Below are 13718 nucleotides of genomic sequence, written 5' to 3' on the forward strand. Positions count from 1 at the left end.
AGCACTTTCCTCACAGAAGTAGCTTCAAGAGCACCAGCAACGGCAGACTCAACTTCCCAAAGAAAAATATCACTAAGAATCGGAGCTACGCACGACCCTATACACACGCCTGTTTTTTGCAAGTAAAATACATCACGCCAGCCCACCACCATGGAGTTCAGGCACAAAAGCAGAAGTTCCAAAGAACTTTCAATGGACACACCGCTTGCGTTCCTGAACGGAAGTTCACCATTGGCCTCAATACAAGACCTCACCGAGGTGAGCAACTGGTTGTGAGGTAAGAAGTAAAACATGTCCCCAACGTCCACACTGAACGCCGACCAGTTCTCATGGTCAATGCCCTTACAAAATTCAGACACCGCCTCAGAGTTGACAACCCTAATCGGGTCCGCAATAACCAAACCGGACAGCTGTTTTTGAACGTATAAGGCCATCTGTTTTTGCCAGGTACCCTTCTCTGTCACAATCGCCCTAAATGGGCATGAGTCCTTTTGTGTCTTCGCACTAAAATACACTTGGAGGTGCAAACCTTCTGCTTTTTTATCCTGGCTGCCAACTGACCCAAAGCTACGCTCTCGCACAGCTCTTGTGCCCTGCCCTTAGCCTGCTTGAGGACAACATTCACCCGCCTGAAGTTCTTATCAATGGCGGCATCGGCTTTTTTACCAAACATACCTTCCGGCAGCACCTCAAAAACCCTTCTTTGTCCGACACCAACACCCGCAACTCATTATCTACTACATACTTGACCAAAGGACTGAGTTGTCCCACCTTTTGTCCTGGAGTTATGAGACCGTGAAGGGAGTCCACACACTCAGAGATGCATCTCGTGGCGGTCCGCATCATTGGCTCGGTGGGCAACCTTTCTTGTATGGGCCACCAGCTGCGGTAGTCCTAGCACTGGCTCTTGCAAAACATGGGTCCAAGTTGCAGGGACTTGCACAGAGCTAGAGGACCGCTGTCGATACCCAGGGTGGAGAACCGTCCGGGTTCAGGAGTAGCCTTTTTCTTCCTAGACTCCAGCGTTGGCCGCACCCTCTCGCACTGCACGAACACTGGACAGGACATTTGACGAGCGAATATTGGTTATTAAGGAAACTATTACTTGGGATAGAAGAAGAGTCCGATGTAGAAGAAATAAACTGAAGTAGGGTGGTGATTTGGGCCAGTTGGTAACAGTTAAACATGATGAAAAGCAGCCTCAGATAAACAGGGACGAAGAACGGGTAAATATTTTTTTTCGGAGCGAAGACGACCTGTAGTTGCTCAAGGACTTTGGGACTCGTGAACAGCTCTGGTGTCGAGCATCTCCTGTATCGCTGCGTCCAGGAGGGCTGGCACGTAGACGCTGATGGGCCTTGGGTTACACCGCAATCGTTGGGCGTTACCAGTCTCGATGGAATGCAGCAGCACGCCGACCTTGTCCGAAACTTCCGTGAACATTGGTCTGAATAGCTGCAAGATGATCTCCATCTTTTTCTTCTGTGCGCCTTTTACTAAATAAGCCTGCAAGGCCTCTCAGACGCCGGCAGGAAGAACTGCAGCAGGCCTCGTTCCGAAGTGACCCGTCAAAGTTGCGCCGCTAATGCAGTCATCTCGCCTAGTAGAGGGTTCAGACCCAGCCAGATGATAGCTGCTAGTAGAAAGGTCGAGTGGAAGTTTTTCGCCTGCGATAGAATCTCAGTATAAGATAGTAGGCACGTTCACTTCTGACTAATAAATTAAACAACAATGCATTTTCATTTCGTCGAAAGAAATGCGGAGCCTTACTGCACCTACTGCTTTCATTGCTGAGCCCGAAGCTAACTGCAGAAACCTCTTCGAGGAGCAAAGCGCTGCTTTGCTTTGTTTTCCACAGGTTAAAAACGTTTACGATACGCGATATTTATTTTGGAGTTATCGAGAAGGGCGGCAAAGGGAATGTCAAGTTGAGAAAATGGCATGCGAAGCTTGATACATTTGTTTGCAGGTCGTGTGCGCCACAGAAGGCAGAAGTGCTGGAGGCTCACACATCCCGAGGCCGAAATGTGAAATGCCGCACAGTGAATATTATCTTGTTAGCCATAAGAACGTTGAACACGGCACATTCAGCTCGATACAATGAAGGCAGGCTGCAGTGAATCTGTACGATGTACTTCTTTCACCTTCCATTCCCGGCAGTGCAGGGTGGCGCTGCCATCCACTCATCGATGGATCCAAATTTGATGGATTCTGCTCCGCTATAAACCACCACAGCTCCTTATGGTGATTCATTGAGTCACTTTCGCAATCGCGATCGTCATGACTCCCCCTTCTAGCCCACCGTAGTCCCGATAGCGCTCTCGGGACGCATGTTGCTGTAAATGAGCGCTATCGTGTCGCGCGCTCCCGTGTCGCTGCGTACTAATGTCGTGCGCTCTCGAGGCTAGTTTCCGTGCAGACAATGCGATTTAATGGAGTCGGAAAATTTTTTTTCTGACAAAACTATCCCATTTTTGCACTCCTCTGAGAGGTATGCACAATGTCATGTGCGACAAGCGCGCGAGAGTGTTTACGAAATATAACAAAACTAGACAATTGCAGCCGCTGTTTAATGTTCCGATTTCTGCCTTCTTCGTGGCTAATCGCGGAAATGCGCACGGAGAGCGGAATTCAAAGGATGCTTTGGTGTTCCGGGGCTACCCAACACGGGTGTTTATAAAATACCGTTGACTGGCCGGCTACAGAATATGGGGTACTGCATCAGAGGCGTCTACTGTATTATGTTTCACCACGCCGAGCTCGCAAGGAGAAAACTAAAATGAAGTAAACACGTATTCGACCGAACGAAACCTGAAAAAAAAAACTGTTTCGCTGCATTTTTTTCGCTACATCCCTTCATTGAAGGCGTCTTTTACGAACACCTTTTGATCAGCAGTCCGAAAGAGTAAAAAACTACCTGCCCCCGATTAAAATGTGAATAGCAAATTAAGAATTTCACCATTAGATTCCATGGTTCCAACTAATTCCTTGAATCTTTGTTTATGTGTTTATTGTTCACACTCTCGTTTCTGCACAATCATTATAGAATGATAGCGTTTACTGAACCCACAATGACAAACATTCCTCTGAAACATTTTCTCCACGGAGGATAAAAGACCAACGATCCTTATATCTTAAGCACCTACCTTCCCAAGCCCACAAACAATTCACTCGGCTTATCATCACCCCTTAAGCCGGGGTCGCACTGTTCATACCCGAGTCCCACTATAGCGACAAACAAAAACAAGACACCGCCAAGCCTCAGACCACAGCTTAAGCACGTACAACATGCACGCGATTGTGCCTTTCGTAGACTTGCAATCTCGGTGCTCGTGAAGTGAGCAGGAGTAGATGCAAGCCTGCTCATGATACCTTCGCGTGTATGGTGCGTGGGTCTGAGGCTTTTCGGTGTCTGTTGTATTTGTTTGTCGCTCTAGTGGGACTTGGGAATAATACATCATACAAAACACAGTCTGTAAAGACGAGTCACCGCAAGATCCGTGGTTCGAATGCCGCGTGCCAAATTTTCTCCTAGTACTCATTGACATGAGTCATTTGGCGCACAAATTTCGCGGCGACTCGCGTTCGAATCTGTATGCAGACTGTCTTTTGTACGATGTATAAGCAGTGCGAACCCGGAATCTGTATGCAGACTGCTTTTTGTATTATGTATAAGCAGTGTGACCTCGGCTTTAAGCCGGGTTCACACTGCATACACATTATACAAAAAAAAAACAGCCTGCATACAGATTCGAATGGGGTTCACAGCGAGATTCGTGCTTTGAATGCCTCATGGCGGTGAGTTCAAGGAGAAAACGTCTCACGTTGCATTCGAACCACGGATATTGCGGTAACTCGTGCTTGCAGGCTGATTTTGGATGAGGGAGGAGCAATGTGACCGCTGTTTTAAAGTTATGTCCAAGAATACCGTCATCATGGACTTAAAAGTACAAACATCAGACATATTGAGGTATTTAGCGCACAAGGTAGAAAGAAGAAGGACTGTAATGTTCGGCGAGTTCCCGGGACAGCGGGGCATTGACGAGTGCACGCAAGCTTGCCCAGTGTTCATCTGTTTTAATCTCGTGCGACATCCTCTTTATATACCAGGTGTGCAGGGGGCGCCACCTGGCTGTCTATCACATTCCTCCCCCCCCCCCCCCCCCCCCTAACAAAAATGAGCCAAGGTCCCACCGATTTTCACGGTGAAAAGCGCATAGGAGGCTTTCGTGCTCGATTACTTCTCCTCGGTAGTGGAGTACCAGGACTCCTTGGTAGCGGAATGCCAGGAACAGGCTGAGTATCGTCATGCTGGTATTCAGCTGTTACGGTTTGAGGTACCGCTTGGGCAGAATCCTCTAGTGGTACAGGCACATTCTCATTAGGAGGAGCGACCTGATCCAACGGCTCTGGTCGCGGACCCGATGATGCCCTAGCTTGGGATAGGTCAGGACGCAGATGTCCTTCATGACGTCTCCAACACCGACCATCTGGGAGTGCGACATCTGTAATGTGGTCACTTGGAGTGTCGGTCACAGTTGCCGGTACCCATGGTGGACCTTGTCGAAAATTTCTCGCATAAACGGCATCACCCGGTTGGACAGTTGGTATCAGCCGAGCACCCCTGTCGTGCGCCATCTTCTGGATGAGTTGTTTTTTCGATACGCTAAACCTCAGGTCCGGCTGAAGTAGAGCCAAAGCAGTCTTCAACTTGCGGCCCATCAGTAACTCCGCCGGAGTGCACCCTGTGGTTTCATGAGGTGTAGTTCTGTAGTTGAGCAGGATTCGGGCCAGCTGACACTGGAAACTTCCATCAGCTGCCTTCTTCAGCTTCAACTTTATGGTTTGAACCGCTCTCTCAGTGGCTCCATTTGACGCTGGGTGATACGGTGGTGTTAGAATCTGCCTTATTCCATTTTGTTGAAGGAAGTTCTTAAAGCTACCGCTTACAAATGCCGGCCCGCTATCGGATACGACGAGGTCTGGTAGTCCGTGACAGGCAAACATCACCCGCAGGCAAGGGATCGTGGCTTCTGCCGACGGCGTGAACACAGGAACGACCTCAATCCATTTTGAGTAGGCGTCGACCACGGTGAGTAGATATCGGTTCTTCATTGGTCCAGCAAAGTCGATATGAAGACGAGACCATGGCTTTTCTGGGAATGGCCATGGCATCATTGGTGCTGGTCGTGCGAATCGCTCGTTTTCTTGACACACACGACATCCCCGCACTGTAGCCGCAATGTCTTCATCTAATGATGTCCACCATACATGACTCCTAGCCAAGGCCTTCATTTTGGCGATCTCTGGATGACCTTCATGCAAGAGTCGTAGAACCTCTGGTTGTAAGGATCCTGGGATGACGACTCTTGACCCCAACAGGATACAGTTCTCTTGTACGCACAGCTGAGTTGTTCGAGGAGCGTACGGTTTTAAGTCTGGGTCATGCAGCTCAGCTCCAGACCACAAATGATCTCGAAGCTTCGCCAAAATCAAGTCTTTTGAAGTGGCGTCGGCCACGACAGACGCAAGTAGTACGCGAGGATAGGCCCCCTCGAGCATAAATAACTCGGCTGGCCGCTCGATGGAACACGGAGGAACTGGCAGCGGCAGCCTACTCAAGGCATCCGCATTTGCTATGTGTGAACCAGGTCTGTACTTCAGTTTGTAGCTGTAAGCCGACAGCATCAGTGCCCAACGCAGCACACGTGGCGAACAGGTCTCAGGTACTGGCTTGTCCGCAGCAAGCAGCCCCAGCAAGGGCTTATGGTCTGTGACCGCTGCGAAGTCACGGCCCCACAGGTATTGCCGGAACTTAGTCACACCAAATATCAGAGCCAGGGCTTCCTTGTCAAGCTGACTGTAGTTGCGCTCAGCCGGCAGAAGACCTCTAGATGCAAACGCAATTGGTTTCTCAGCACCTGAATCTTCTCGGTGAGCAAGGACAGCCCCAATTCCGTACGGCGACGCATCGCAGATAAGCACCACTGCTTTCTTCGGGTCATAATGCGCCAATACCGCGGCAGACAGCAGTAACTCCTTGCTTTGACGAAAAGCCTGTTCCTGGTCCGCACCCCAAGTCCAAGGCGTCTTCGCCCCCAGAAGATGGTTTAATGGATGTAGAACGCTGGACAAGTTAGGCAGGAACCGACGATAGAAATTGACCAGTCCCAGGTAGCTTTGCAGCGTTTTTACATCGGTAGGCCTCGGAGCTTTCAATACTGCGTCAGTCTTTTCTGGGTTTGGTTGGAATCCCGCAGAGCTAACGACATGACCCAAGTATTTAACCTGGGGAACCAAGAAACCGCACTTGCACAGCTTCAGCTTCAGCCCAGCTTGCTGCAGCCGACTCAGCACTTGGCTCAGGTTTTCCAGGTGGTTTTGATCGTTTCGCCTGGTCACGAGAATGTCGTCGAAATATACAACGACGTGCTTAAGTCCTTGCAATAGGTTCTCCATCTCTCGTTGAAAGATCGATGGTGCAGAGGTCACACCGAACGGCAGGCGAGTGTACTGGTACAAACCTCGTGGAGTGTTGATGGTAACCAGTTGTGACGACTTCTCATCAAGTTTAACTTGTAGGTATGCATCTTTTAAGTCCAACTTGCTGAATTTCTCGCCTCCGCTCAGCTTATGAAACAGGCCCTCCACTCGCGGGATGGGGTACTTTTCAGGTACAGTCCCAGGATTCACAGTGACTTTGAAGTCTCCACAGATGCGAATCTGCCCATTTTGTTTCAGGACCGGTACAATAGGGGCAGCCCATTCCGAAGTCTTCACTGGACGTAGGACTCCCTCCCGTTCCATGCGTTGCAACTCCTCGTTGACTTTGTCAAGCATCGCAAATGGAACTGAACGAGGCTTGAAAAACCTTGGTTTGGCATTGTCCTGAAGATTTATCTTTGCGGCCACCCCCTTGAAAGTTCCTAGACCTTCATCAAAAATACTGGAGTATTCAGCAACGAGGTTGGCAAGAGAAGTCACGAAGTTGACATCCTTCGCGTTGGAAAGCTTGATGCCAAGGCCTTTCATCCAGCCACGTCCTAGCAGAGATGGGCAGGTGCCAGGGACAACATACAGGATGTCCTGACAGTCGCGGTTTCCAAGTCTCACCGTTGTAGTAAGGCTTCCCTGAACTGGGGAAAGCTCACCTGAATAGCTTTTCAGCATGATGCGCGACGGGTCCAGCTGCCTTGATGGAAATTCGCGTCGAAATGTCTCCTCAGACACAACAGACACGCTAGCTCCCGTGTCAAGTTCCATCAGCAATGGAGTCCCGTTCACCGTAACTTCCACTCGGAAAGGTTGGCCGTCGACTGCAGAAGATGTCATTTCCCACATCTCGTAGACTTCTGGCAGTGAGACATCTTGCGACTGGCCCGCTTCGTCCAAGGTGTGGACCGATCTCGGTATTCTAGTGGACGTCGTCGGGCCGCCGGCGGTCGCATCCGCTGTCTTCCCCTTGCACACTCGTGCCAGATGCCCCTTTCCCCGACACTTGGGACAAGTGGTACTTGCATGACGGCACTGTGTGGCGTAATGCTCGCCTCCGCAACGAAAACACGAGATGGTGCCAGTCTTCCGCTTCGGGTTCACAGCTGCATCGCGTGACACTGTGTTAGCTGACGCGAGGTTTGGCTGGATAGACGTCGATAGCATCTGCGAATCTTTCTTCGCTGCTTCCATTGCAACGACCGTCTTTTTTGCGAGGTCAAGGGTCAAATCTGGAATCTCTAGGAGTCGCCTTTGTATCATCTCGTCGTTAATACCTCCGACGATGCGGTCTCGCAGCATTCTATTTCGGAACGCGCCGAATCCGCAATCATCCGCCAGCTTGTTCAGACAAGCAAAGAAATCCGCCGCTGTCTCACCGTCATGACGCATCCGTGAATTGAACTTAAAGCTCGCGACGACTTCCGAAGGCTTCGGTGAGAAATGCTTGCCTAATACTTCGAAAATGGTTTCTAGGCTGGCCTCCGACGGTTTGACAGGAGCCAGAAGATTTCGAAGCAACGAATATAGGGCGGGTCCAAAACACGTAAGTAAAACAGCTCGCCTTTTCTCATCCCTGACATCGTTGGCGATGAAGTACTGTTCAACCCGCTCCCGGTACTCGCTCCAGTTCGTTTCAGTGTCAAACGGCTCTAGTTTGCCGACCACCGGCATTCCAGAACAGGCGCACGGTCCGACGGCAGCAGTTCAACACTTCCACTTCCTCGTCGCCACTGTAATGTTCGGCGAGTTCCCGGGACAGCCGGGCATTGACAAGTGCACGCAAGCTTGCCCAGTGTCCGTCTGTTTTAATCTCGTGCGACATGCTCTTTATATACCAGGTGTGCAGGGGGCGCCACCTGGCTGTCTATCACAAGGACAAGACAGAAAAGAGCGATCTTTTCTGTCTTGTCCTTCTTCTTTCTTCCTTGTGCGCTAAATACCTCAATATGTTAGACTACCGACTAGCCCAAATGTCAACTTTACAAACATCAGAGTTGAAGGTGCGCGCTCTTGGGACAACACAAAGCTGCCAGGTCGGATACTTCTAGTGTGGGCAACCGAACCCGCTAAGAGATTCATCTTCGTTCTTAACGACATACGGAGTATAACGGCAGGGTAAACATACTCGTCAACAAACCACGGCAGGCTTGCTAGAAACATAGTGTAAGCTGAGACGGGGGTGGGGGAGAGAGAGAAAGTATTGCCATAGCCATCTATTTACTGACAAAATATAAATACCTAGGCATGACCTTTTTAAAGGATCTAGCTTTTTCATGTCACATAATGAACACAGCTAGTGACGCGAATCGCGTCCTTGGCTTTCTACGTCGCAACCCACGTTTAGCTCCTCCATTGTTAAAGCCACCCTTTTCGTCCCTAGTACGACCCAAACTAGAAAACGCATCTGCTGTTTGGAATCCACATCAATCTATTCTTGCTCAAACACTCGAATTCGTGCAAAATCGCGCAGCTAGAGACAGATGCTCAGACTACTCTTATCATAACAGTGTCACCGCACTTAAACCACAAGCTAATTTTCTTAAACTCGAATCACGGCGAAAAACTTCCATGATCTGCCTTTTTCACAAGTTTTATTAGTCATCACTTGGCAGCTCTGTTATCACACCAGATCAACGCGTTTTATTTCGCATCAGTCAAGAGAAAGCTGTCTATCCCCCATAGCCGCTGCACTGCGCATATTTTTCACTTTTCTGCCAGACATCAAACGATTGGAACGATCTCCCACTGACGCCGTGCTCCACTCCAACCCAGCCCATCTCAAGGCATTCGTCGAAAATATTTTATTTTTATTTTTATATATTGCACTACCCTTATGTAATACCCCTTATTTGGGGCATCTAAAATTCAATAAATAAAGTTTCGCATTTTGTTAAGGGATGAGTCCGCCGAAACGGAAAAGGTAGAGTGGCAGAGAACAGACGATAGGAGAACCACGTTACTGGCGCCCCGCTCAGGCAAGACTGATAAACACGTTTATTCCGAGCGAACAAGTGGGTTTCGGGCCCTCGCCGCTCCAAAAGTTGTGCGCTGACGTCCGGGTTCCCCGAGAAATGGCTCTTTGATGCTCTGTACTACCAGACTTTCGCGCTCCAAATTTGCGGCCAGGCACTCTATGGCTCCGTCGTAGAGCTGCCAGGCTTAGTGAGTATAGAGGAGGCTATGGTACTATCAAATCTAGCGCACGAGCTGAGCGGAACTCAAGCAGCGTCTCAAACTGCTCGCACGCCCTAGCATTTGCTGTGCTTTTTTGACCCAGTGTCAGCTGAGGCCACGGTGGAAGAAACAATCACGTGATGTCTCTCTGTCCGACGCGGCGACCACATTATGTTCGGCGCACCGAGCACTTCACTCACACCGGGATAGATGGCGCCCAAATATCGGGTCCCTCCTGCGTACCCGTCTTATTGCGTACCCGTCTGTACAGAAGAAGATATGACACCAACGTAACGGACGTGCTGTGCAGTGCATGTGGTGATGCGGACGAAACTTTACAACATTTGCTTCTCGAGTGTCCAGCACTGGAACCTGTAGCAGGCGTCGGTACTCGCATTGAGCAAGCTCTTGGATTTACAAAAGAAGCCAATTTTGTGGCGTGCGCAAAGCGGAGGCTCGAGGCTTGGTGGGCGATTCACCTGTAACGCTTGCCGAGAAGGCATTGCTGGAGACGCTGCTGCGAGACTCGTGCCAACAGATCGACTACTCCGACAAGGAGCGGGAGGCTCTGCTTAGAGTGAACGAGCGAATGGCAGGCAAGATAACTTCACTGCACATCACCATTCATGGTTTAGAAGACGCTTCCCGACGTAGCGCCATTGCTGCTTCCGAGGCAAACAAGGTGGTGGAGAAGGGGAAGGCGTTGGCAGAGGAGATGGGGGCATACCTGCTGGAGGAAGAGGAGAAACACAGGCAGGCCCCAGAGAAAATGTGGCAGGAGTTTGAGGAGAAGCTACACTTGTCAAACGAAGCACCTCTTTTTGAGCAGGAGCGTGCGACGAAGGTGACAGAGAACGAAGCGGCGCTGACACTATACAAGCGTCTGCTGCCCTCTATGAAGGAGGGGGTGCTTCAGCGCAAGGCTGAGGCGCAGGAATGCGTGGACATGCTACAGAAAGCCATTGAGGAGTCCAAAGATGACCTGGAGCAGTGCAAAGCAAGGCAACGTTCGGACGGCTGCACAAAGCTCAAGGCGCAGCTGGACGATGCCGTAAAGGATCTCACCATTCATCTGGAGATGTCAAACAACCAGAAGTGCGATTTCGAGCGAAAGCAAAGAAGCTAAAGAAAAAAGCACAGGACAACATCGAGGAGTGCAAGATGCAGGACAAGAGAGGATTGTCTAGGGTGAAGGAGTTGAAGAGGCAGTTCCAGACGGAAAGAAGACGGGCAGACAAGCTTCAGGAGAGACTTCAGGAAGTTCTCAACGGCACGAGTCTTGGGAGATCTGACGAGCTGTTTCGGACCATTAACTATGAGGAGCGCCAGTGCGGTGACTCCAGCAGCAACCATACTCCAATTTCTTCTTCTTTTTTTCTGGGGGGGGGGGGGGGGGGGGGCGTGTCTGTTTTGCAGACGCTCGTTGCAAAGAGCAAGCGCCGCATAAATACATACATACATACATACATACCTCCCAAACCGACCGCTCCGGTTTTTTCTCCCAGCGATGGTCCCGCATTCCCTCGCTCATCGCTTAATGTTGTACCTAACTGCCGCCACGCCCCAACCAAAGTGCCAGAGTCTGTAAATCTCTGTTACCTTTCTTCTTCTTCCCCTTCTTCTTCGTGTTAAGGCTCACCTTCGTGCATGATGGTGCTAAGTGGGATCGGCACTGCACCAAAGCAGAACACGAGGCCAGCCACTGGCAGCACACCACCACCACAACGTCACAAATCGAAAAAGGCAAGCACGCTACGCCGCCGACACCGTGGCCGCCGATGAGGCACCCTAGGGTGCCTAGATGTCTGCCTGTCTTAGGGTGAAGACATCCATTGTTGTCCGGAATGTGCCAGCGCGTGACGCTCTCGCGCACTCGGTGCGTGACTTGGGTGGTAAGATGGCGTCTATGCATCAGCCAAAGCTACGCGCTCGAGCTGAGTGACACCGGATTGCGCGCACTTCAAAATGCATAAAAAAGACGATTGGGCGGAAAAATGGCTGAGATGTCACCACTCAAGCAAAAGCGCGCGTGTGTATGAAGGCACTCTAAGGCACCCTAGAGTAACTGTATATGCTCCGCCTGCGGAGCAGAGTACCGCAATGGTGCCATTCTGGAGCCAAGCACTGCGGGAAGCCACGGTCGGTTTTTGCAGGGGCACGAAGGCGCAGACGCGAGGCGGCGTGCTGCGGCGTGCTGTGGCACGCTGCGGAAGGAAAATAGTGCGGCGACGAACCGCGCATGCGCTGTGATCGTTGTCCCGTCGTTTCCTGTCTCCCTCTCGGAAAAAGCGTACCCGCGGGTCCCGCGGATCGCGTGCTGTTGCTGGGACGCAGATAGCGTCGTGATCCCGCTGTCTGCCCAACTTTTGGAGGACCTTTTCCCTCGAGCGATCGCAAGAAGCAAAAGAACGCAGGCCTGCTTATTTTTCGCTTGTGTTCAATCGAAGAGCAAGTGCCGCTGCTCAGCCTGTAATTTTTTTTTTCAGCAGACAGTTTATTTGATATTATGTAGACGGAACAGTGCGTTACCTTAGTGCGTTCCAATTATATGCGAATCTGAGGAATGTCGAGCACCCCCACTTTCATGCTAAAATAGTGTTCAACTTTTTTTTTTTTTTTTTTTTTTTTTATCCGAAGTTTTTGCCGTTTTACGAATTCGAGACGCCGGAATTGAAAGCTCTTGGAATTGAGACCGGAATTTTCGCATGCTTTCAAGTTGGGCTAAATTTTGAATTCGCTTGAATCGGAAACATTAGGGGCTCGCGTATAATAAATGTTAGATGGTGCTCTAAACTCTGGGAGATGCCGCAAGGTAATATAAAAAGTCCACCGACGCTTTCCACTTTTATTGCGGACAAGTCTGTAAAGGCAGTCCAATTCGTTGCAGGGACCAGAATGATGCCGAGATTGGCTGTTTTCCTATTGGCCAGTTTATTCCGCCCCGAGAATAGGGCGATAGAGCTCTGTCTGCTTTCAGTGTGTGACACCAACCTACATCTCGCTTTCTCTTCTATTTTGAACATTTTGCTGAACCTATTAAACTGTTTTACTACCACCTACATGGTCCCTTGAAGAAATCGCGAAGAGGCACAGCACTAACAGTCTCTAAAACATGCTTATCCACACAACTGCTTGCAGAAATCGTTTGGGATATTGTAAAAGGGCAGACAATGGTTAAAAATGATCTCCTTCCCATACGAAAAGCCAGACGAGGTGGCGTCTCACATCATGTCTCGCTGCCGGAATCCGGTAGAAGCTCTTGCCGCTGTCTGCGCGATTTATGCACTTCGTAACACTACAGCCTGTCATTTTCAGGGGGCTCCTTCTACGCGCATGCAAAATTTAATGCGGTAAACGACGTAGCGGCTGATGAAAACGCCGTCCCCCCGCTTTCAAACGAGAGCTCGCCGACTCGTCAAGATGGCCGGATGTGCCGGTAGCGTATCGGTATCGCGTATCACTCCGCGAAAGCCGCAGACGCGGGGAACGCGATCGTCGTCCGTGTCGTCTGCTTCACATACCGTGAAATCGAATGTCCCAAAACATCGCTCGCGTTATAAAAAACGGGATTGTACTGTACCCAGTTGACGCACATAATGTTCAATGACTTAGGAAGCTTCCGGTTCATTCGATTTTGCTCTAGGATCTATATTTTGCGAACGCAAAGCGGAAATTATGTTCCCCCCGAAACTCGGCGCTCTGGAAGGCCGCTTTCCCGCACGAAGGTCGGATCCAGTTCTGCGCACGTGACCACTCCCCCGCCAATACGGAGATGGCGGCGAAAGGAAAAGGAACGCGATACTCTGGCTCTGCAAGCAGAGCCTATACAGTTACTCTAAGGCACCCCACACCGCAGCGCCCTCCACGGCGGCGCGGAATTAACTACTCCTGGGGCCCTAATCTGGACACTTGGCGGAAAAGTCGGCGAGAAATTCGGCGGCTATGATTGGCCGGCGCCAAGGTCAAGTGTGGCGTTAGCCAATCGCGGCCGCCAAATTTCTCTCCGTCGTTTTCGCCAAGCGTCCAGCTTAGGGCCCCTGGTTCGAGAC

The 13718-nt window shown here is 50.5% G+C and overlaps 1 protein-coding gene across 1 annotated transcript in view; it reads right to left on the reverse strand.

The window, feature by feature from the left end:
* The window catches only part of LOC120836794, a 96639-nt gene extending 88953 nt beyond the window's left edge, over nt 1–7686 (reverse strand). Inside the window, exon 1 of the mRNA XM_040205856.2 lies at nt 6872–7686. Coding sequence (XP_040061790.2) covers nt 6872–7686 — 815 coding nt within the window. The remainder of the gene's footprint in view (nt 1–6871) is intronic.
* Between the last annotated feature and the right edge of the window lie 6032 nt (nt 7687–13718).

The sequence above is a fragment of the Ixodes scapularis genome, unplaced genomic scaffold (assembly GCF_016920785.2).
Source record: "Ixodes scapularis isolate PalLabHiFi unplaced genomic scaffold, ASM1692078v2 PGA_scaffold0__279_contigs__length_252992795, whole genome shotgun sequence".
Classification (NCBI taxonomy): Eukaryota; Metazoa; Arthropoda; class Arachnida; order Ixodida; family Ixodidae; genus Ixodes; species Ixodes scapularis.